Raw genomic sequence first — 21965 nt, 5'->3', positions numbered from 1 at the left:
AGTTATAACATTATATTTTGAATCTGGCAGGCCACAAATACTACTCCTGTCTGTCTCTTCACTATGTCAGAGGTTGTAGCGACTTTATCGGTGCTCGTTTTTAAATAATATGTGATCTGACTAATTAACTGATATCTCCATACAATGTAAGTAAAAGTGAAGTTTTAAGCAGTTTAAACATCGAGATTTTGTTGCCAAATTTTCTCCAGTTACAAATTACAAACTAAATACAATGGGAACAAACGAGTAAATTTCCCCACAGTTTAGTTGATTTCAGTTCTTACCAAAGAATGTGTGGGAAATGACAATCGACTTTTAGAAACCTACACGTTACTGTTATTATTAAATTCAGTATGATTTGCGTTAGAATGACATGCTTCCCTAAACTTTATACCACTCATATAGAAAGAATTAATGAACACAACAAAATTTGCGTAAGTTATAAAGAACAATTTTTTAAAGCACTTTACCTCTTTGTTTTGTCTCGTATCATTTTCTTTGTTCTCTCCGTGTTCATCATCACTCATAACCTAAATGAAAAATTGTGGTTTTGAGTTGCACTAAAATTATTTCCACACAATATACAGTATTTTCGATGATTTAGTTGGGTCTACTATACCAGACTACTTTGTACCAAAGTAGTTTGTTTTGGAAAACACAATTATATGATCATTGTATAAAACTAAAAGGAAATTTCCAATTTTTAGTTGTAAAATTAAGCCAATTGTAAAAGAGTTGCCAATTATTTATGTTAAGGAATATATAATAACTTGTTTTTTTTTAACTAAACTACAAATATTGCAACTGATAGCTTACTTTCCCAGTGCCATACAAGGGACCTACCTCCTGCTTGATTTCCACTTCAGCAGTGATCATCTCCGGAGTGGCTCGCTTCAGTTCCTCCAGTGTGTTGTCTTCTTCCTGTTAGCGGAAACGACATTTATAAATTCTGGTGTGACTGAATAATCTGATATCAAAAGTATGTTCATCAAGTACGATGAACTTACGTTAATTGTTCTCTGACAAAAATTATACTTAATTTTCCACAAAGCCAATGATTGTTCCAAAACTTTTATTCAAAGAAAAATTGAAAACAAAATATTGTTGTATTTATCATTCATAATGATAAATAATATCAAACATTTCAAAAGAATCAAAAGTACATCTTAAAATTTTACAATCAATCTAATTATTAATGGTGATATTTTTTTATGAAGTCTGATGATGGAATCGATTCTGAAAGGCCTCGCAAGAATAAAATTAATGTTGGAAAATGTGTATTCATTTACTAGTGATATTAAATTCAACATTTTTCCAATGCTCTACAATTCTTCATTCAATGGTGATTTTACTTATTCCAAAATGAGTAGTATATTTAAGACTAGATAATTCTGTATAGTTCAGTAGTTGAGAGATGATCTGCATTGTATTCTTTTAAGCACACAACCCAGTTTTTCATGAAATCAGAAGAGTAATTTCCCATAGGAAAAAAATTGATAATCAGCTGTGGTCAAAATGGAAGAGTAAATAGATTTTCGCTACAGAAATAAAAATTATAAATTCTTATTATGTCAAAGAATAAATAAATAAAGTGTATCTATTAAACACTACATAATTCGAAATGAAACACTACATACATACATGAAATTAACAATCTAGCATTTTCTACAGATCTCACATGTTAGTACAACACTGTATACAATATTTCACTGAGTATATTTTTCCAAAAACTGTTCTAAAGGAAAAGAATTTTTAATTTGTAACTTGTGGGTAACTTCAAAACCACGATAAAAAAAAACGAACTAAAATTTTAATTTTTCCAAATTTGATATACAAAAAAATAGTTTGCTTAAACATTAAGTTTTGGAATGACTATGCTAATGATCATCTGGAGATCATATAGAAAAACACGCTCAGTTAAAAATGTTTAAACAGATTTGTTGTAAAGCTTTTATGATTTCCTGTTGGAAATATATTATTACAGAAAAAGCTTTTAGTGACTACTACTGTATATATTGTAGCTTTACTCTGTAGATCAGTGTACACAGTATATGCTACACATTATGACAGTTGCACATGGATTACAGTTACAGACCAATAGAGAGTAAAAACATACCAAACGCTTGCGTGTAAAATAGATCCAATCATTGGTGTTTGGTACTACCACTATATATACAACTAGAATTTGTGTAGCGACACTAAACAGGATAACGGAAGACTGGACTATGCATCAGTACAGACATTAGTCCTCAATACTCGGCCGTGATAAATACTGTGTTCTCTCGTACAGTACCAAACAGCAAATGGTGTGAGAACTCATTTGGTTAGAATTTTGTGTTTTAGCTAACAGGTTAATATTGGACTTTTGCGATTTTTACTACATCATAACCTAGTTTTTTGGCTACACTACTTTGTAAATGTTATTTCAAAATGAAGACTGGATTGATTGATTAAACTTGTACGATGCTTCAATGAACAAAACAAGGCTATCACTCACTTGAGCATCCTCCATGGGCTTTGCAGGTGATACGTGGGTGTCCTCCCCTTCCATCGGCTCAAACTCAACGAAGCTTGAAGCATCGCCAGCACCACCCAAGTCTTCCTCATGGCTTGCTTCTGGAACATTGATCAGATTATTCATTATCCGTTCCCAGCCAACCAAAATTGAACAATAGTTTAGTCTGTAACTCACATTCTGAGCTGAACTTGGAATTTGACTGTGAAAGTTTTAGTTTAGATATCTAATTTTTAAATTTACATTGCTGATGTATAATTGTAGTCAATAATAAATGTATACATGGTCCCCACTGCCATATTAAAATAGATTAGACCTTGTTCAAATTCACAAACTCGTTTTGGTAATTTCATCTTAAAAAAAAAAAACTCCATTACTAATACCAAGTTTTTGTATTACCTACGCATTAAATCCCACAAATAACCCAAGAATTACTAACTTTAATTGATTTTTTTATTTATTTATTGCATCACACTAATAATCAGAAACGAAAAGTAAACACTTTATAAGAACCATTAGGCTTCACAATATTTATATAACACGTAGACTGCAACAGACATCTTTTTTTAAAGGAGAGACCGACCCTCTTCTAACCCTTATTCACCCCGTCCTCATGGGCACTGGCCTGTGCGAGGATCTTATCAAACAGAATAAGGGGGAGAGTCAATACAGTACAAGGTCAATGGTACTGATAAAAAGTGCAACGGTCACAGACAGGATTTGAACCTGCACTGTCTCAAACTCAGATTCAAAGTCCGACATCTTAAGACTGCTTAGCCATCGGAACTTCCAACTGGATTGGTACAGAATCAAATTGCTAATAGTTATCTCACTCAGTATAGAACTGCAGTGAAGGTATTATAATGTAGTTCAATGAAACGTTAGCTGATATTAGTACTTTAATCAGAAGAAATTAAAGCTTAATAAAACCTCACACGATTTTGTACCAGTTATATCTTACAATTACAATGCAGGTTACTGTTTTTTACCACAAGAACTTTTAAATCTGATGTAATGCTGACTCATAGTGATAACAACCAATGATAAATTTAGTCACAAGACTATTATTATTATACTTCAAAACAATATCTACATCATATAGAGAAAAGTACCAACATAATCTCATCCACTGAAGTATTTAAATATATTAGGATTAATAAATTGTAGCTTAAACAAGATAACCACACAAATTTTAAAGCTACAATATTTCATAAGATTATTTTATAGAAATGATGTATTGCCTTCATGTACAAACAAAAAGAAGTGTGGCAATGTTTTTAATTGACAACAAACACAATGTAATCGGCAATGTTTTCAATAAACTAAATAAGTGCACATCAAAGATTGTAAATTTACCTGAAAGAGTGTTCTTCATGGTTGCTTGTATTTTAGGCTTCTTTCCCTTGCGCACTGTTGTATAGTCTTCTGTAGGAAAATACAGAAATTATTATTCCTTTACATCAACATTTAAGATTACTAATTTTACTCTGTGCACAGTGATACAGTAAAATACTGAGCACATGTTAAAAGCACACTATAACATTTAAAACAATCAAGTTAAATTAAATGTAAAATAATTAAAACATCAATTTAAAAATCTTAACAATCTTTAAAATATTAATAATACAAAATTCCATTTGTATAAGTATCTTATATTACGATATTTCAATAAAAATATATAAAAACTTCACAATAATTTGGATGATTATATAAAAAACTGAAGAGAAATGCTGAACATAAATATAAAACCTTGTAATGGCCAAAAGATTATTTAAGTAGTCAAACCGTTAAGAACTATCAATTTCCAACTTACCGTCATCAGATTCTCTCTCACGCACCAACGGCGGACGACCCACTTTATTCTAAAAAAACGAAATACGTTATAAAATTATTTAATCTATGTGTATTCATAATTTATTACAAATCTAAATTATAAATCTCAATATTCATTTTGTACGACATTAATTGAACTAAGAAAAATATAATAGCGTACACAATAAAGAAAGGAAACATCTCTTTAGTTACTCTGAGAACACTTTCAATATGAAACATGTGTAAAAAATAATAACTAGAAAAATGATTGAGACACAAAAAAGATAGAATAGTTGGTGAGGTTAATTACCAGTTCTCTCTCAATAAATTTCAACATCCACCGTGATGGTTGTTCAAAGAGTTCTGCTATGTTAAAAGAACCCACTGCGGCCCCTGCCTAATTTTGTTGTGGACAAGGATGATTCCTTTCAAATATTTCATTTATATATTATATAACCCGTTCGTTATTTATATGCGAGTGAATCTTATGACTGCAATAAATCCGTCAGTGTTATTCATACAGCTGGTTACTCTCTGTAGGCACCTGATTTGGTTCCTAGACAGGTTTTGACAACAGAATGATTTTCAAGGGTTACGTGTAATGTTGCACACAGCGCCACTAAAATTGCATCTCTACACCTTCCCATTTAACAAAAGAGCACATTATTTGATTTAATTGTTTTTAGGCTTTAGTACACCAATGTAACAATCCTAACTGAATAAACATACCCAAACCTTGTTCAAAGCTACAGCTCAAACAATTGTAAAAAAAAAAAAAACTGAAATAAAATACAAAATATTAAGTGATTATAAAAATCACATGGGGTTTTTTTACCTTGGTTATAGGGTTGTCTACCAGCTTGAGTGCGGCGATGGAGCAGTTCTCCTGGAGTGCCTTGCCAGCAGCGATCCATGTGTTTCTGATCAGGTCATCCATCTTACACCACCTCTGGTACAACTTCCACGAACTCTCCACATCTGAATCATAATTTCCATCATTATTTACGACATCCTACACAAGTGTCTTAACTCTACCTCTGGATATTCTGGCGGTTGTGCGAGAAGGTAAGATAACCCTCATTAGAGTACGTGTTCTTTCATAAAACATGTAACTCGAAGACCTGGATTCGAGTCATAAAATATTGTACTTGTACCCTATTACTGATGTGACCATTTGACTCCTTAACTTCTTCTTGATGTCCCGATCATTCACTATTAGCCACTTTTAGGTTTTCTTATGTCACACTTTATACCAAAACTATTTTTTACTGTTCATTATTATTTTCTTAGTTTTGCCTATAGAATACAGAACCAGCTCGTTTAAAGACACTGAGTGTAGCATAATTAGATTTAAATCGAAGTAAGTTGTCAGCTATATTTTGAACTGATTTTAAACGTTTGAACATTCAAATAATAATATTGAGGAACTCATACATTTAATGCATAAGCTATCAATATCCCACTAAGATGAAAAATAACAGCTTTGTCTACTTAACCCTCTCCCGTACGGAGTAAGTATTGCCGTTGCACTTATAGCAAAACCTGTTTATCCATCCGCTTAAGCAAAAAACGTAGTGGTACTTTTTTACTTCATACAAAAGTTGTTTTTTAAGCTAAAATTATGTTTTTAGTTCCGTACCTTCAAAATTAACTTAAGTACCACAATGAATTTTAAAGGCATTTATTAAGGTAATAAACAAAATATTTTGAGTTTTTTCATCCCCATTTGCAAACAGTTTATTTTTAATGTTGAAGTTGTAAAAATAAAATGTAACGTAATTCTAAAACAGCATATGTATACATTGACTTTGTTGAAGCCGAATGTCTAATTCATGATCTATTTTGCAACAACTAATGTTATGACTTGAACTTGCCATGTCCGTTTCGATACTCAGATATCACTGCAAATAACCATGTGCAGAAATGTAAACAAGGAGGAAAAAAATAAAATAACAGGGAAATGATCTGCAACTACAAACTAGTAGAAATAGTTCATAGTATCACATTTAGAGAGCTTGTCAAAGAACTAACATATTGCGTAGTTATGAATGGCGGGCTGATTAGCAGCACTTGGCCAGTGTGTCGATTGTACAGAAGAGAGTTAATAAACAGTTTAATATTTGACCCCAAGCAGCACAGTGTAGGAGTAGTTACACAACTTGTTACTGTTAACAAAGGGAGTGAACATGGTAGTGTAACTAGTTCTACATAGATAATGTCTTGTTCACCAAATATATGTCTTGTACTTTTGAAATAAATGAGTATTAACAGTTAAATGAACAAAGAGTGAACTTTCTACACATCACAGGATCTAAAATGCTACCTTTTGGTTTAATTCATCTCCTGCGGGAACAGTACACAAGTAGTATTATCAATGTAAACAAAAGTAAAATTGTACACAATATGCAAAGGAAAAAAGAAGTCACAATTACATCTGGCCATTTTTCACAACTAAATATATCTTATTCTCTCACCTGAAACTTTGGCTTGAGCACTTTTCCACAAAAGAAATGCCCAGACTTGAGGTTTAGGCTCCTGGAATAAAAACAATATAGTTAGTTTACAGTTTATATACTTATAAAAGTCTATATTATATCTTAGACACATATGTTAACAAGTTAAAATGTTTATAATCAATGTAATAATACACCTTCTTTATTTTAAAATAGTTCTCTAGGATTTCAAGTCTGCTTGAATATATGGATAATATTTATATTTTAATACATATACGTAATGGAATCTATAGCTCATGATCTATACAGTAATCAAGAAGTACACTTTCAATTGTTTATTTGTTAATACTTCATTAAAAAACACATCAAACACTTCTTCTCAGTACAGTACCTATAGTGTGTACCTTTACATACATTAGCTGAAATCATATAGAACAATCATGATACAGTGTTTTATAGATGTTGATATTGTGTGTGTGTGCGCGCGCGCCTCAACTATATTAGTAAAAATAGTAATTTAGCTGTATATTAATCGGGACTCACCGCAGGGTTCCCCTTGAAGTTGGACTCGCCTCTACAGTTGTCAGCGATCTTGTGGGCCTGGAACAGCTCGAGGATGTGGAACACAGAGTGACATTCTCCACACACCAGCAGGTCCATGTTGGCGATCTCATCTTGAGCAACTGTTTCAAGGTAATTATTATTTATAGAAAACTGTCTTCTAAATGTGTATAATTATCAACTTAATTCATAATTCAATATTGATTCCATACATGCCTACGGCAGGTTACAGCCAGCAGGTTGCAAATGTTGCATTAGGTATAATGGTCAACTGTGATTACAACAGAAACCGGAAAAAGTAGCCTCAGACCAAAGAGGCAGATTGTGCCAGAATCATTCTAAAGAATAAACATTACCACAAGTGCCCCAATTACTAGCTAAGGAAAGGATACTCTGGCATAAAACAAAGGACATCGTAGTTTTATAATGGTAAAAAGTTGAATGTTATCACAAATAAGTGAGCTTGTCCCAGCTTCAACTTCTGTAACCAACGTTACATGAGAATGCCCAGTCTTATTTCTTTGGTCTGTTTCTTTCATCCATACATTTAAGTTTTGCCAATGGTCTAATCTTATAGCTGAACCAAAAAATACCTACTACTTATAATGATGGAATTTAATGCATCAGCAAATACTTCAAAAATGGATTTTATTGTTTTAATGTGAATATGAACTGTGTCAACTAACATCACACAAAAGCTAAGTTACACCAAGCTTAAATTTTAATAATGTACTCTATTTATTTTAATAATCTACATTTAGTCTGATATTTAGAAAAATTGTATATAAGAAATTGAATTTTTAACACTCTAAATGTGGATTTTCCAAAAATATTTGGACATGTTAAATACAACTTTTTTAACTGAGAAGCACAGATCACCTAAAATATAGTTCATAAAACAACAAGTTAAAAGATTTCTTATGAATAAAATCTATTGCTCTAACAACGGACGACAGGCACTACCGAATTTCATCACATCGGAGGTAATTGCAACATTAGCGTTATAATATTTTACCTTTGACTAACTCCGGGTTTTTGTAGAGAAATCCTATATCCGTAACCTCACTGGAAACCTTGGTGGCCACTGTTTTGATCGGCTTCTGCAGGATCTTCTTGCCGAGGACTTTGGGAGTTGAGACAGTGGGCTTTGCATTGACCAATGAAGAATTGGGGCTGGTTTTTACTTCTGCAAAACAATAAAGCAGAAGTTAGTGGATGTAATAAGTGTATCACTTTTAATATTTCAATACTATTCCACCTACAGTATTACTGTAAGTCCACTTTACAGTATTACTGTAAGTCCACTTTACAGTATTACTGTTACACACAACTAGAAGTGCTGAAATTTGTTAACATCAAAATGCGAAGTTAAAGAGTTCACCAGACTTCTGTTGAAACTTTACATACATTGTTATGACACTTATATATAGCTTTCAAATATAGTATTAATGAAGTCAATTAATCTATTTATTTCAGTAATAAGTACAAATGTTTTAAGATATGAGAAGCTGTCCAATTAAATGTCATTGAAGTATCCATAAAGAGAGACCTAGATGATTATAAAGTGTTATACATTTTGTAACATATAACAATGGTAAAGTATGGTAAGTATAAAACTTGCTGGCAACATACCAATTGAGAAAATAGTAGAAGTGATAATTTAATCCCAGGTAAGTCATTTGGTGTTAAAAACTATAATAAAAATGGGAAATAAATCAAAGGCAAGCAATTTATAAAGATTCTTAATGGTTAGCCCAATTAAAACACAAATTGTTTTAAAATATAAACATAAAGTCGTTTATTCTATAAATGATCACAAAGAATCTATCTTTCTAAGAAAGTTGTGAACTAAACCTTATACAATATGTTACAAATGCTATAGAACATTGGTTAAAACTGTTGGTGTTAGTACTTGCTTTGCTTCTATATGTAAATCAGCTGTCAACAATCAATTATGCAGTTTATATTAAAGAGAGTACTGCATTAATAGTAATAAAGTTAACTAGTAAGTTTTGTTTAGTATTACCTTTACAAGTTTATCATTAGTTTACATCAGTATATTTTTTATTATTATTAAAGATTATTCCTAATTAGTTTGATTTTTATTAGTTATCCTGAGTAAACTTTCAATCTGAAAAGTTATCTGAAAAACTTCTCAATTTGTACAAAAAACCTACATTTTCATTTTATTTAGTGAGTTGAAATTTAATTTGGTTGGGTAGTTTAATTGTAAATTGTATACAGTGATTAAAATTCTTACCATTTTATTATATCTCTGGTAAATAGAAAATATGAAATGTTAGGAAAATTATTTGTAATCATGTTTTGTTCAGTACAATATATTGCAAGAATAAGTTATTAAAATATAATTCCTGAATTAATCTTAAAAACTCGAAAAAACATTTTTGTACCTATGTATGCAAAATGGGTAAAATAGTTCTGACCTTTTTGGCAGGTACAGTGCTGTAAATCTCTGGGATTTTTGGGACTTTATTTTGCGACATTGAAAGGATTAGGGCATTATGCTTTCAACTATCAACACTATTTTTGAAAAATAATTTCGATTTTCCATCATAAAGAATTATTAATAACAACCATCAACCATTCACCCTATCAACTACCTTTAACGTTGCAAAGCCTGGGGAGGGATATATTATGACATATAATTTCTTAAGAATTCGTAAAAGTTTTAATTAAAGAAACTCAAAATTTACTTTGGACTGAATTTTATTTTGTAACTGGACTATTTAAAATATTATGCACGCAATTTAAATAAACATTCAACAAAACACAGTTATTTATAACTCTTTAAACTCGGCTGCAATACAACAGCACATCGCCAGGCTGCTCGGTATTAAAACTAGCTAGGGCTCATCTTGCCGTGAAGCCACTGTAGCGTCAATCTGCTTGTCGCATTCTTTCAACAGATAACGAGTCGCCATCTAAATCGTAGTATGTACCGAACAATGAAATCTCTGTACTATTTTCATAGCGAAACTGGAATAACGTCAGTGTAAGAAATATGACACTCACCGAGAGAAAACCATTTAATTAATGAATTGCATACAATACACGATATGCTGACGTAAGCAGCATAAGATTTTACGCATCAATATCGACCAAAAATAAAGTACTGGTAGAATCAAACCAGAGCTTATGCAATAACACACGTCACGTTGAAATTACATTTAAATAAGAATATAAACGCGTATTTGAAACAATAAATTGGCATAGAACAACTATCTCTCAATTGATTTTCATATAATAGATATTCTGTTGTATGATTCAAACATGGCGGCGACACTAGCGCTAGCTCACTGCTCAATGGCTTCTTCCTGACTTTCTTGGGATAATTTATTACACCATAAAATACTATTTCAAATTACAATAAATACACCATAACCTCCACAGCCGTGCAATATTCAATATACTTATATTTTTAAATGCCCTAAAGAAAAGTATTATTATATGCAATCGAGGCCTACATCAGTATAACCTTCGACATTGCCAAAATTTACATCAGCTTCTGCATCTTGAATGAAATAACCGATATCAAATATTGGCATTGTATACATTTTCGAAATTATTACACCGTGATTCCAATTATATATTTTATCTGTTTTGTATTGGCTTACATTAAGGTTGACTCGAATGAAGATCGTAAATATGTCGCCGGAAGCTCCGTAAAATTCATGGTTGTTTACACTCATTTTCAAATCTTAATTAACCACATATACTTGTCACACCTTTTCTTAAAAAAAAAACCTCAAACACAAAGTTGAAATAAAACGTTAATGGTATTATGGATATAAAACGTCGTGAATATAATATAACCTTAACGGGGTGACTACTTACTTAAGTTTATTCCATGTAGCCTAATACCTTTTTTAAAGTGGATAATCTGTTCAGTAATGAAGCAGTTGATTTTTTTGTTACGTCCAGAAACAATGTGTTTAGAAAATATTTTAACCATGAAATAATTTTTGAAATTTGCTAATGTAAAAAAGTTATAGTTTGATGTATAAAGTGCCTTAATCATTATATTAACCTGAAATTTGACATAACCTATGATAACCACAAAAAGATTTTAAAATGGACAAAACACATTACCCAAGGACTTGCATATATGCTTGCCCATTTTTTGTTGAGAGCTTCAGTCTGCACATATATGTATATGTTGATTGATTAAAAAATGTTACATTTAAGTATATGCCAACTTTATATCAATAAAACATTTTAAACAACTCAGCTGCTAATTAGACTAGGAACAGGGTTTCTAAAACAAAAACCCCACAGTATTGATAAAACGTCTTTATTTACAGCACTATTCACAAAATCTATGACAAATTTAAGTAAACTAGACGAATAAGTAAAAATTACAGCAAGAATGATGAATGAGTCTTATTTTTCTAGAAGTACATTGATGAAAGTGCATTTCCTTGATTATTTTCATATACCAACATTAGATTTAAGCAAACAAACAATACACAATTTGAATATTAATACTGTAGAAGGAACATGATTTATTTATTTATTGTTAGTTTGAGTAAAATAGTTTATTATTGATTATTGCTCTGCGATTAATGACTTATTTGAACCTATATCACTTTAAAGTGCTGACCCATTTAAGTGTATATGACTTTTTTTACATTTTAAATACAAAAATTCATTCAAATATGTTTTACACATATTTTTCTTTAAGGAGATGATTTTGTAGACTGACAGAGTAATTTTTTTAATTGATGAGGTATTATTTTTAATGTAGTTATGAAAGTTACAAAATATAAATTGTTTAAAATTTTATTCTGAATAGAACAAATGTTGCACCAGTTTTTGAAAAAAACAAACAAAAACAAATCTGACAGTCATCTAAATGCATAGTTCTGCTGGTGCATACAGAAATTTGTATTGTGTTTTACTTTACAAAAGGTGCAAATATTCAATAAATAATTAGTTTGAAACCACTAACAAAAGTGGTGGTATATCACAAAGTGTGACGATAGCATTTTGAGAGTTAACAGATCTTTCAAATTCTATTCAACCCGAAACAACGGTTGCACAACCATTCCAAAACAACTATTCTGCGGTATTTACTCATCCCTAGTAATGTGTAGCAATATAACCTTTATTAAAAAAAATCAAATGAAGAGAACTTAAATAATTCTGTTATTGAAAAACATTACAAACCAAACGGCTTAAATTGACATCTAAAATATGTCCTTGAAGTTTGTTGTTACATGGATTCAGATACACCATATATTACGATGGCTAAATACCAATAAAAAAAATCAAACACTTACCTTTTGCAGTTTAAAAGTACAGTATTGGTACAACAGTATTTATATGATTAAAATGAAGCGAAAATAAATGTTAAGCCCTCGCTGCCTTATGAACTAGGTAGTGAGGAACAGGGTGTCTGAAAATTACTTATCAAGCAACTTCACTACATGATTTGTTATGTCAAAACATGCAAGCAATGTCACTTAATTTAAAATAAAATTATTTATGGAAACTTAAAATATGAAATTCAAACTCAGCACCTGTTGAGTTGAACTTTCATTAAAACACAATGTATACTAAAGTTGCACAGACATCACTTCCAGTTTAAAAATGGTGGTTTCAATGGTGAATTGTTTATACCAAATTTCACAGAAGCCAAACTAAATAAAAACACCACAAATCGTAAAAACATCTAAAATTCAGTTTGGTATCTATATTTTTATAATTGGATGAAAATAACTGAGAGAACAGTTTTTTGGTGCTTAAATATACAAAAATAAGCACATTTATATAAAATTTTGCTGCAGGAAAACGTAGGCCTCTACACTCAATGATTTCTTATCTGATTATAACGAAAGAGGTTAGTTTTTGTCATTCAACTCTACTTTTCCTGATTGGCAGTTAGTTGCGTCTTAAAATATAACCACTTGTAGATAGAGAAGTTACCAACTAAACTGAGTTAAATAGAAATACTTATTCTCAGTGACAATGGTGTCAGGTTTGCCAAAAGAAACCTTCTCACAACACAGTACGATTACCACACCGCTCTTGTTCGGTTCATGTTATTGTGAATCTAAGCGTGCCCAGCTCCTCGGAACTTGCCAAAAGTAAACTTTCTTTACAACTCAGTATGGCTACCATATCGGTCTAGTTTGGTTCACATTATTAGGTTAAGCATGCCCACGTCCTCCGAGCTTGCCAAAAGTAAACTTTCTTTACAACTCAGTATGGCTACCATATCGGTCTAGTTTGGTTCACATTATTAGGTTAAGCGTGCCCAACTCCTCGGAACTTGCCAAAAGTAAACTTTCTTTACAACTCAGTATGGCTACCATATCGGTCTAGTTTGGTTCACATTATTAGGTTAAGCGTGCCCAGCTCCTTGGAACTTGCCAAAAGTAAACTTTCTTTACAACTCAGTATGGCTACCATATCGGTCTAGTTTGGTTCACATTATTAGGTTAAGCATGCCCAGCTCCTCGGAACTTGCCAAAAGTAAACTTTCTTTACAACTCAGTATGGCTACCATATCGGTCTAGTTTGGTTCACATTATTAGGTTAAGCATGCCCACGTATGGTTAACAGACTAATCTAATTCGGTTTATGTTCTTGTGGTTTTTAATGTATTGAATGATTAATAGATTTCTGCAAGCATCATCTACATATCTCGCACTGTTAATAACATGGGCTTATTACTTTCTCTTCTGGTATTTGCATTTAAATACATCAAGAGCAATTTACAGAATAACTGAGTTTATTTTGCTGCCTGCAAAATCTTAAAGTTGTTAACAAAATGTGTACCATATCCCATTAGAAAAATTATATTGCATTTTTGAGACTTCTAAGAAAAAATGTTTGTGTCCTGCCAATTTCCATGGTTTGACAGGCACCATCATCGAACTCATTCTTATCTATAAACAAATGAAGTTTCATACAAAATTTAAAATCTACAGATTCAATGTTTTTTTAAATATTTTGCCACATGATACATTCACATTATTGTTCATTAAGTTAGATTTCATGGCAGTGTTCAAAAAATAAAAGTTCTGGTGAGCTAGGGAGGGTACTACAACACAAGACTGCGCTGAAATCAAATATTGTCTTTAAACATTGAAATTCCACTCTTATTATTTTTTCTATTTTTACTCTGAATAAAAATGTCATATAATTGTACTAATTTCATATACAAATTTATTTATTCTGCTATTTTCTGGCTACTCATAAGACCAATGTTAAAATATTTCCTAACGCTCAGCCAAATTCCATAGAGTGACATGTAACATCATCGAACTCGGTGTTGTCTATATAAAAATAAAGCTTCATGCAAAATTTCAAGTCTCAGGTCAACTCGTTTCCAAAATATTGCGCAGGCAGACAGAAATAAAATTTTCCCAGCCCCTTGAGTGACAGACAGGCTTTGCTAATGCTCAGCCAATAAAATGATAAAGCATTATATTAACAAACTTCTTCATTAGAAGGAAATAACATACAGGCTATCATTTTCAGTGAAATTACGATACTTACACACACCATGGTAGTGTTAAATTATGATAAATATGAAACAAACAATCCATAATAATACAAATTTATCACTGAAGTAAAAACCAAATCCTATAACTAAATAACACTTATATACTAATTAACAACTCGATTTTTGGGAGGTACTGTATAAAGGTCCAACCCAGCAAACAAAACAACACTAATATAAATTAGGTACATATCGACTAGATCTTCAGCTCTTGAGGAATAAATTAGGTACATATCGACTAGACCTTTAGCTCTTGAGGAATAAATTAGGTACATATAGACTAGATCTTTAGCTCTTGAGGAAGCAGTGTGACAAGAAAGTGCAGTCAATATAATGACAACACCACTTCCTCTATTTGGGCAGAACGACACAAGAAATCACCTAGAGGATGATTACTCTTTGACAACCCTGAGTTTATTCTAGTTCCTTTATAACAACTTTCCTATTTTTCTTTAAAAACCCATTTAATTTTTTATTTTACAATGGAAGATACTGTTAATTATTGTGTACAGAGCATTCTAAGCTTCCATTGCCGCTTTGTTGACTGTCTAATTACTTTGTATTCCAATATGACAGAATACGTAGACAACGATACTTTTGATCTTTATGAAACAAAGTTATGTGCTGCACTTTTAATGTTCTACACACATATTTAATTTAAGAACATGTTCCTGACGAAGAGTAGATGGCATGATGAATATTTGGCTTTGTACTCGATAAAAATAAGGAAGAGATAAGTTGTCAAAGTCTGGAGGTTAAAGAACATCACTAATTAAACAGTAGGTGTGGGGAATCCATGAAGAATTTAGAAAAAAAAATCCCTCCTAGAATATAACTAGAAATTATTTTCCAATTCTCCCACTTGGGTAAAAAGGCATTCCCTCGAATATTTTATGTTTTTATGTTTAATAAATTGTTTTAAAACCATATTTTGGACCACTGGAACATCGTAGGTGCTGTATTATTACTTTTTAAAGATGAAAACATAGAAAACCAATACTGAACAGAAAAAATTATGATTCTGATTCCACATATATTACAATACAATATATTATTTAAATTTACTTTTTTCAAAGACAACGACGTATGAGAAAATGTAATGTGAGAAAGACATTTTTTATAATGTATATATTATTACATTATGTAGACAATAGATGTAATGTTTATTATTTCAAACCTTTTTATACACATTCAGTATAACAGCCAGTCACGGAAATACGCTGGGGCTAACTAAAAAAGATCAGGTTGACTTGGTTACGCTCGGCAGTGCTCAACACTTTTCGTTCATTCAGTTGTATATTTGTTGACGTTTCCCTCACCATGCCCCTTACCCTTCATGTGAGCGCAGACACAGAAATACGTTGGGGCTTAAGACCAGATGAACTCGGCTACGCTTGGCGATTCTCTGCACTTTTTGGTCATCCTCTTGTTCATTTCTTGGCGTAGTATCCCTTGCCAGACCCCTTACAGTGTGCAGAGTAGTACAACATTTAGAGTACTGTGCACATGTAATTTCCAACCGATACAGTAATTTATTTGCCATGGTTTTAAGTGTACCAAGAATAGTGCACATTTCTACCATCTTATTTATAGTATTCCATATATTTCATAATTGAAATGCTCCTTATTATAAGTGATTTGTTATTTATTTATTTGTCACACTGTCATATATTTATAAATACTTGTATATACTTGGCCTTAATTTTGATTTACTGAAGCACTACTTGATCCTACCGCTCGTCACTGCTACAGCTGTTAACTCAGTTGTGTATACCAAAGATGCAGAAAGAAAGCCAAATTTGATTTTTCTTTTCCCTGTCACAAACACACAGCATGTGGTGGCAATGGACGTTGAGCCACCTGTGTGTGTGTGTGTGTGTGTGTGTGTGTGTGTGTAACAGGAAGCTAGTGTTTCCACCTTTTGTTCAAAATGTATAACTATTACTACAGAATTATTTTTTTCGTTCTAGGAATTATCCAGTGCAGACGAACAATACACTTTTCTGTAGTACAGTCGAGGAAGGAATGTCTTGATTCATGATTTTTAATTAGTACTTTTTATGTAACAGGGTGCCAAAAGTGACCTTGGCTGGTTTGACTTTGAACAAAATCCCTAAAATATTGCTTATGTTGTTTTAATTTTTCAACTTAACTCCAATGCAGTTTTTATTACTTTTTTAGAGTTATCTTCATTTAGTTCATTATTTATTTTAATATTTTCATTTGCATGTTATATAGACAGTGAGTTTTACGAGAGGTTGGAACAATAAAAAGCAAGAAGTTTATATGAACATGTGTATTATCTCGCACGTCACTTAGTGTCTCTCTGTTAATTATATATATAATTATTATGTAAAAAACAGATAATGTAAATAAGTTTAAACTGGGCTTTTATGTTGGCTGATAAAAAAATAATATCACTTTGTCTTTTGCAAACGGCAACAATTGCAAGTTTTCAAAAAGATTAAATATCTTAAAAACGTTAATCCTACATAACATTTGGAAGTTATAATGTTATGTTGTAAATCAGGGTCTTAATAATCAAACTCACGGCTCTTTCACGGTTTATACTGTACAAAAATAGTAATTTCACGATCAAAGGGTTTTATAAACATAAAAAATAAAAAGATTGTGTTTTTGACACGGAGTGGCCGATTTCAGATCTAGCACCACAACACGCCACAAGTGTGTGCAGTGGCCTAAGCCTCTGCATTTCGGCCACTGTTGCCGGTTCTCACGTCTCATCTCAGCTTCAATACAGGTGTTTTGTTTCCCAGACACGGCGAAATGGTGAAACTATTTAAAACTTTTCCTTATCTCACTAACGATGTCAACAATTTGTGCAGAAATGGATGGATGCATCAACAAAATAGGCATAGATTTTTAGATCTTGGGTATGACACAAGCAGGGAGTGGTATGCATTTAACTGTATGATTTCCTAAATAATAAGCATAAAATGGGATAAAATTTACTGCAATCTAGTAGTAATGGTGTTTGTTTACGGTCAGCGCTCTTACACGCAGTGGTCGGCCAGCTCGCGCACGCTCGAGTACATCACTCCATTTAATCTGGTACACTAGTAAGTAAATAGCACCATGACCGATCGCCACGAGTAGTGATTAGGCTTACGTGATTCTCACTCACCTATGAGCTCACTATTCTTCTTCTTCAATCAATCTAGAAAGTACTGCAAATGCAAACTGCATTTGGCCATGTACATGCACCTGCGGCTTCAATAGGTTGATACATAACATTATAAAAATCTGATCCATGTGTTTGGAAAAATTCATTTTAGGGCACCCAAATTTTAGTGTTGAAGTGAAAACAAAATTATTTTCTTCTTAAAATGATCTAATTTAAGATTCTGGTTGATAAATAAGAATATTTGGAAAGAAAGCAACATAAAAGCTGATGATATGTAATGTAAAATTGTAACATGGGTGAATAGAGGAAAACAGCATTTCATATAAGAAATTGAAATGCTCACCAAAAGAACGCAACATCTCCCAAGACGTAAAAACACATAATTTTTAGAAGACCTAGGCTATTTAAAAATGTTATTAGAGAACACTGAACATTTATTGGTGATACTTCTGATCAAATCCAGAAATGAAACGAGGGCTATTTGTGTCTCTCTAATTCAACCCATAGATGTGACAGTATTTACAAATAAGACGTTGAAAAAATAATTAATCAAATTTATAACAGTAAATATAGTGTAAACAACCCATACACCAGTTTAAAATGTAAAAAACTGTTGTATACAATAAATTAAATTATAAACAGCAGTGATATTACATCTATGGTAAACTACTGCCTGTCATAGCAAAATTAACCTCCAAATAATTTTGTTTCTTGTAAAAAGGTAGACTTAACTCTCAATGTGGAGCCTATAGCATAATGTTAACCAAAAAAATAACGTATTGAAAAATGCAATGTTTACAACATATATTCTGATAATACTGCACTCACCTGTTAAAGGAGTCGCAACTGGCTTCAAGACTGGACTTTTCACGATCCCTTCAGGTCTTTTTGCCACCTGAACTGTTGTGGATGGTGGTGGAATCACCCCTCCGGCTACTCGCAAAACTCCAGATGGTGACAGCTTGGGAAGTGCACCCTCTCTCAGTGCCCAAACCACTTTACCATTCTTATCTACCCCTCTCTTGTAGATGAGCCCAGTCCGAAAATGTAGTTCACAAATTAAAGATGTCGGACTTATCTGTTGTCTGGCTTGGTTGAATATATACTCCCACTTCTTGTATAATATCTTGTTGACTGGGGGCTTAAAGTAACGGTAAGTCGTTCTCAGTGTAGATTTTCCACTCTTACAAGTTGTGATGCAGCACTTGGGAGAATCCTCCTGGAAACATGAAAATGAAACCATTCATGTTTAAAAATTGTATTGTTTACTTGTACCAGTATACTGTTATTAACCCTTTCACTATTAATCCCAAGAGATATATGGTGGCAGGGCATATATCTCAGTATATTTATTGATATTTTTATACTATGGGTCCCTAGATTTATTTTACTTTTTAAATTAGCTTATTTATGGTGCCACCAACTCAATAAAAGTAAATTAAAAACAAAAATCCCCCATTTTGGGCTCTATTATGAACAAAATATAACACAAATGTCAAAAGACTAATCAAAGTACATCAAAACTGTAAAAGACTTTCAAATATACAGTAATGAAGAAAATTTAAATTTGACAAGTTCTTTATAACAACACAAAATAATTCTAAAAATGTTGTTACAGTGATGTTTAAGTTGAAATATTTATGATAGTCCAAAAAACTTGGCAAAATTCTAATTAAAACACGATTACAAGCACTAAGGATAAGACCTAAAGAATAAATCATTTAAAATCAACACTTTTACCTTCACTGGTTCCTTTTTGGCAGCGGTAGCTGTAGTTGGCTGTGATACTGGGGAGGCTGGCTGTGCTGGAGATAGAACTTCTGTCTTCAGTGGTTCTTCCTTAACAGGCACTAAGACGTCCTCCAACTTACCGGTGACGGCCTGCAAGAACTCTGCCCCACCTTCAACTTGAGACACCATGTCACTCTCTGAGGAGTCTGCCTCTAATGAATGAGTTGAGAACACTAATGTCTGACCGTCGGACGTTTCCATTACTACTGAATCACCTTTTTCAGTCTCTTCAGTGGCCGTATCGGTCTGTTCATTATTAATCTGAATTAAAACTTGGTTTTCACCGTCATGGGTGAATTCAACCATCATATTCTCTTGGTTCAGTTCTATGTTGGATTTATCTACCTGACTCACTATTTCTTCGCTCGCTGTGTTGCTCTGTTCTTCAGAAGTATCTCCAGTTATGTTCTGTAGTTGATTTTCTATATCATCTTTTAACTCGGTGACACAAGTGTCATCTAAGCTAGATGCTATCTCTTTTAAATCTGATGGCATATCTTTGCTACTTTCTTCTTCACTCGGCATGCCTTGATCTATAATCTCATCAATCTCCTTTGTTCCCATACTTTCAGAAAGGTTTTTCAACAAATCAGATTTACTTTTCTCAAGGTCTTTTAATAAATCAGATTCAGATTTACTCTCAAAGCTCAAATCATCAAGAGATTTAGACTCTTCAGGTTCTGACTGTAATTCTTGTACGGTCTCACCTTGATCGGTGCTGGCTTCCACTTGAGGGGCAGAGATCTCATCGTGTAAATCTGCACTGGTATCAGGCAATTCTGCTATTAATTCCTTACTTTTTTCATATGACAAATGTGCCTCTAATTCTTGATGGAGTGCATCATTATCAAGTTCGTCAAAAGAATCATCCTTACCAAGAATATCATCTGGTACTATATCTTTAAGCTTATCTTCCTTAATGATTTCTGTATCGAGTGAATGTTTTGCTGTCAATGTCGATTCATGAAGCTCTTCGGCATCACTACTCTTTTCTTCAAACATCTCCTTTAATTCATTACTAAGATCATGCTTTTTACTATCCATAGCAATATCTTTCAAATCAGTAAGTTCATCTTTCTTTGATGGCGTTACTTGATGAGATTTTACTGAGCTATCAATCTCAGGAAGTAGTTCAGATTGTGAATCTGTTTCCATGATTTCTTCTGTTGATTTTTCATGTTCTTTATTTGCTCCATCTAATTCAACAGCAAGTTCATCTTGGTTTATTTCTGAGTTAAGAACTTCATGTTCAACTGTATTATCACTTTCATCGCCTAAATTTTTACTAAACCAGTTAGCGTCTTCATCAATGCCTTCAGGAAGCTTCTCCTCTTCTGAAAAAGCACCCGATGGCACTGTATCATTGGGATCCATCTAAAAAAATACAATAAAATTAAATAATAACATCTAAATTTATCTTCTGAAAAGTACATTAATAACTGTAAAATTGTTTCTTTCAACATGTGAGAGCATGAGGTCATACCCATGGCAGTTTGCTGTAATTTTTGAAATTCTATAGTATTATTATGCTTAACAATATCAGAAGCTTGAGAACTTGCCTAATCTTTACTATATATTTCTTCACAAACCCCTGTCATTTGTTACTCTTTTGCTCACTTTTTCCATATTTTCCAAGTTAAAATTCTGTAGTCCCCTGCACTCAATTCTACAATATTCCCTGATAAAAATATATCAACTTATCATTACAATCCCTCAACTACAATAAATTCAAGTTTCAATTGTTAATTTATTAGTCAAGTCAATTGCTAAACAATTCTTCTGTCTCTGGCTATGCTGAAACGAGAACTTTCATATCTAAACAGGTACATCTTTTGATAAAAAAATAATCCTAAACCTTGAAAAATCTTATATTTTAAACAAATCAGCACACTAGCATTTAAGCTTAATGTTTTCATATAGCTATCTATGGCAGATAGGGTATCAATGTAGCCAACAAATTGTAGATTAGTCTAAGACAGGTATTAAATTACAAAGAGAATAAAATAAAAGGTATATTGCTTGTCAATATACTAAGTTAGTTGATTTTAGTGTACTTTTGTACATTAACCATAATTATTACAATTAAGTACTAAAATACTCAACTATATTAAACACTCAAGTAAAATGAACAACACTGTAAACAATGGAAAGTTACACAAT

At 32.3% G+C, this 21965-nt stretch overlaps 1 protein-coding gene across 20 annotated transcripts in view; it reads right to left on the bottom strand.

Annotated features, from left to right (window-relative positions):
- The window catches only part of LOC124366156, a 57377-nt gene that overhangs the window by 27243 nt on the left and 8169 nt on the right, over positions 1 to 21965 (bottom strand). For 13 of the 20 annotated variants that reach the window (XM_046822482.1, XM_046822480.1, XM_046822483.1 and 10 more), the window contains exons 2-12: positions 19755 to 21179; positions 18843 to 19233; positions 8357 to 8527; positions 7324 to 7463; positions 6802 to 6862; positions 5163 to 5305; positions 4329 to 4377; positions 3872 to 3940; positions 2498 to 2616; positions 844 to 921; positions 471 to 530 (exon numbers count right to left, since the gene is read on the bottom strand). In XM_046822482.1, coding sequence (XP_046678438.1) covers positions 471 to 530; positions 844 to 921; positions 2498 to 2616; positions 3872 to 3940; positions 4329 to 4377; positions 5163 to 5305; positions 6802 to 6862; positions 7324 to 7463; positions 8357 to 8527; positions 18843 to 19233; positions 19755 to 21179 — 2706 coding nt within the window. The remainder of the gene's footprint in view (positions 1 to 470; positions 531 to 843; positions 922 to 2497; positions 2617 to 3871; positions 3941 to 4328; positions 4378 to 5162; positions 5306 to 6801; positions 6863 to 7323; positions 7464 to 8356; positions 8528 to 18842; positions 19234 to 19754; positions 21180 to 21965) is intronic. The other 7 variants (XM_046822488.1, XM_046822489.1, XM_046822494.1 and 4 more) reach the window with 2 other exon arrangements.

This window comes from Homalodisca vitripennis, chromosome 7 (assembly GCF_021130785.1).
Source record: "Homalodisca vitripennis isolate AUS2020 chromosome 7, UT_GWSS_2.1, whole genome shotgun sequence".
NCBI classification, from domain to species: domain Eukaryota; kingdom Metazoa; phylum Arthropoda; class Insecta; order Hemiptera; family Cicadellidae; genus Homalodisca; species Homalodisca vitripennis.
This window is presented reverse-complemented; position numbering and strand designations above follow the sequence as displayed.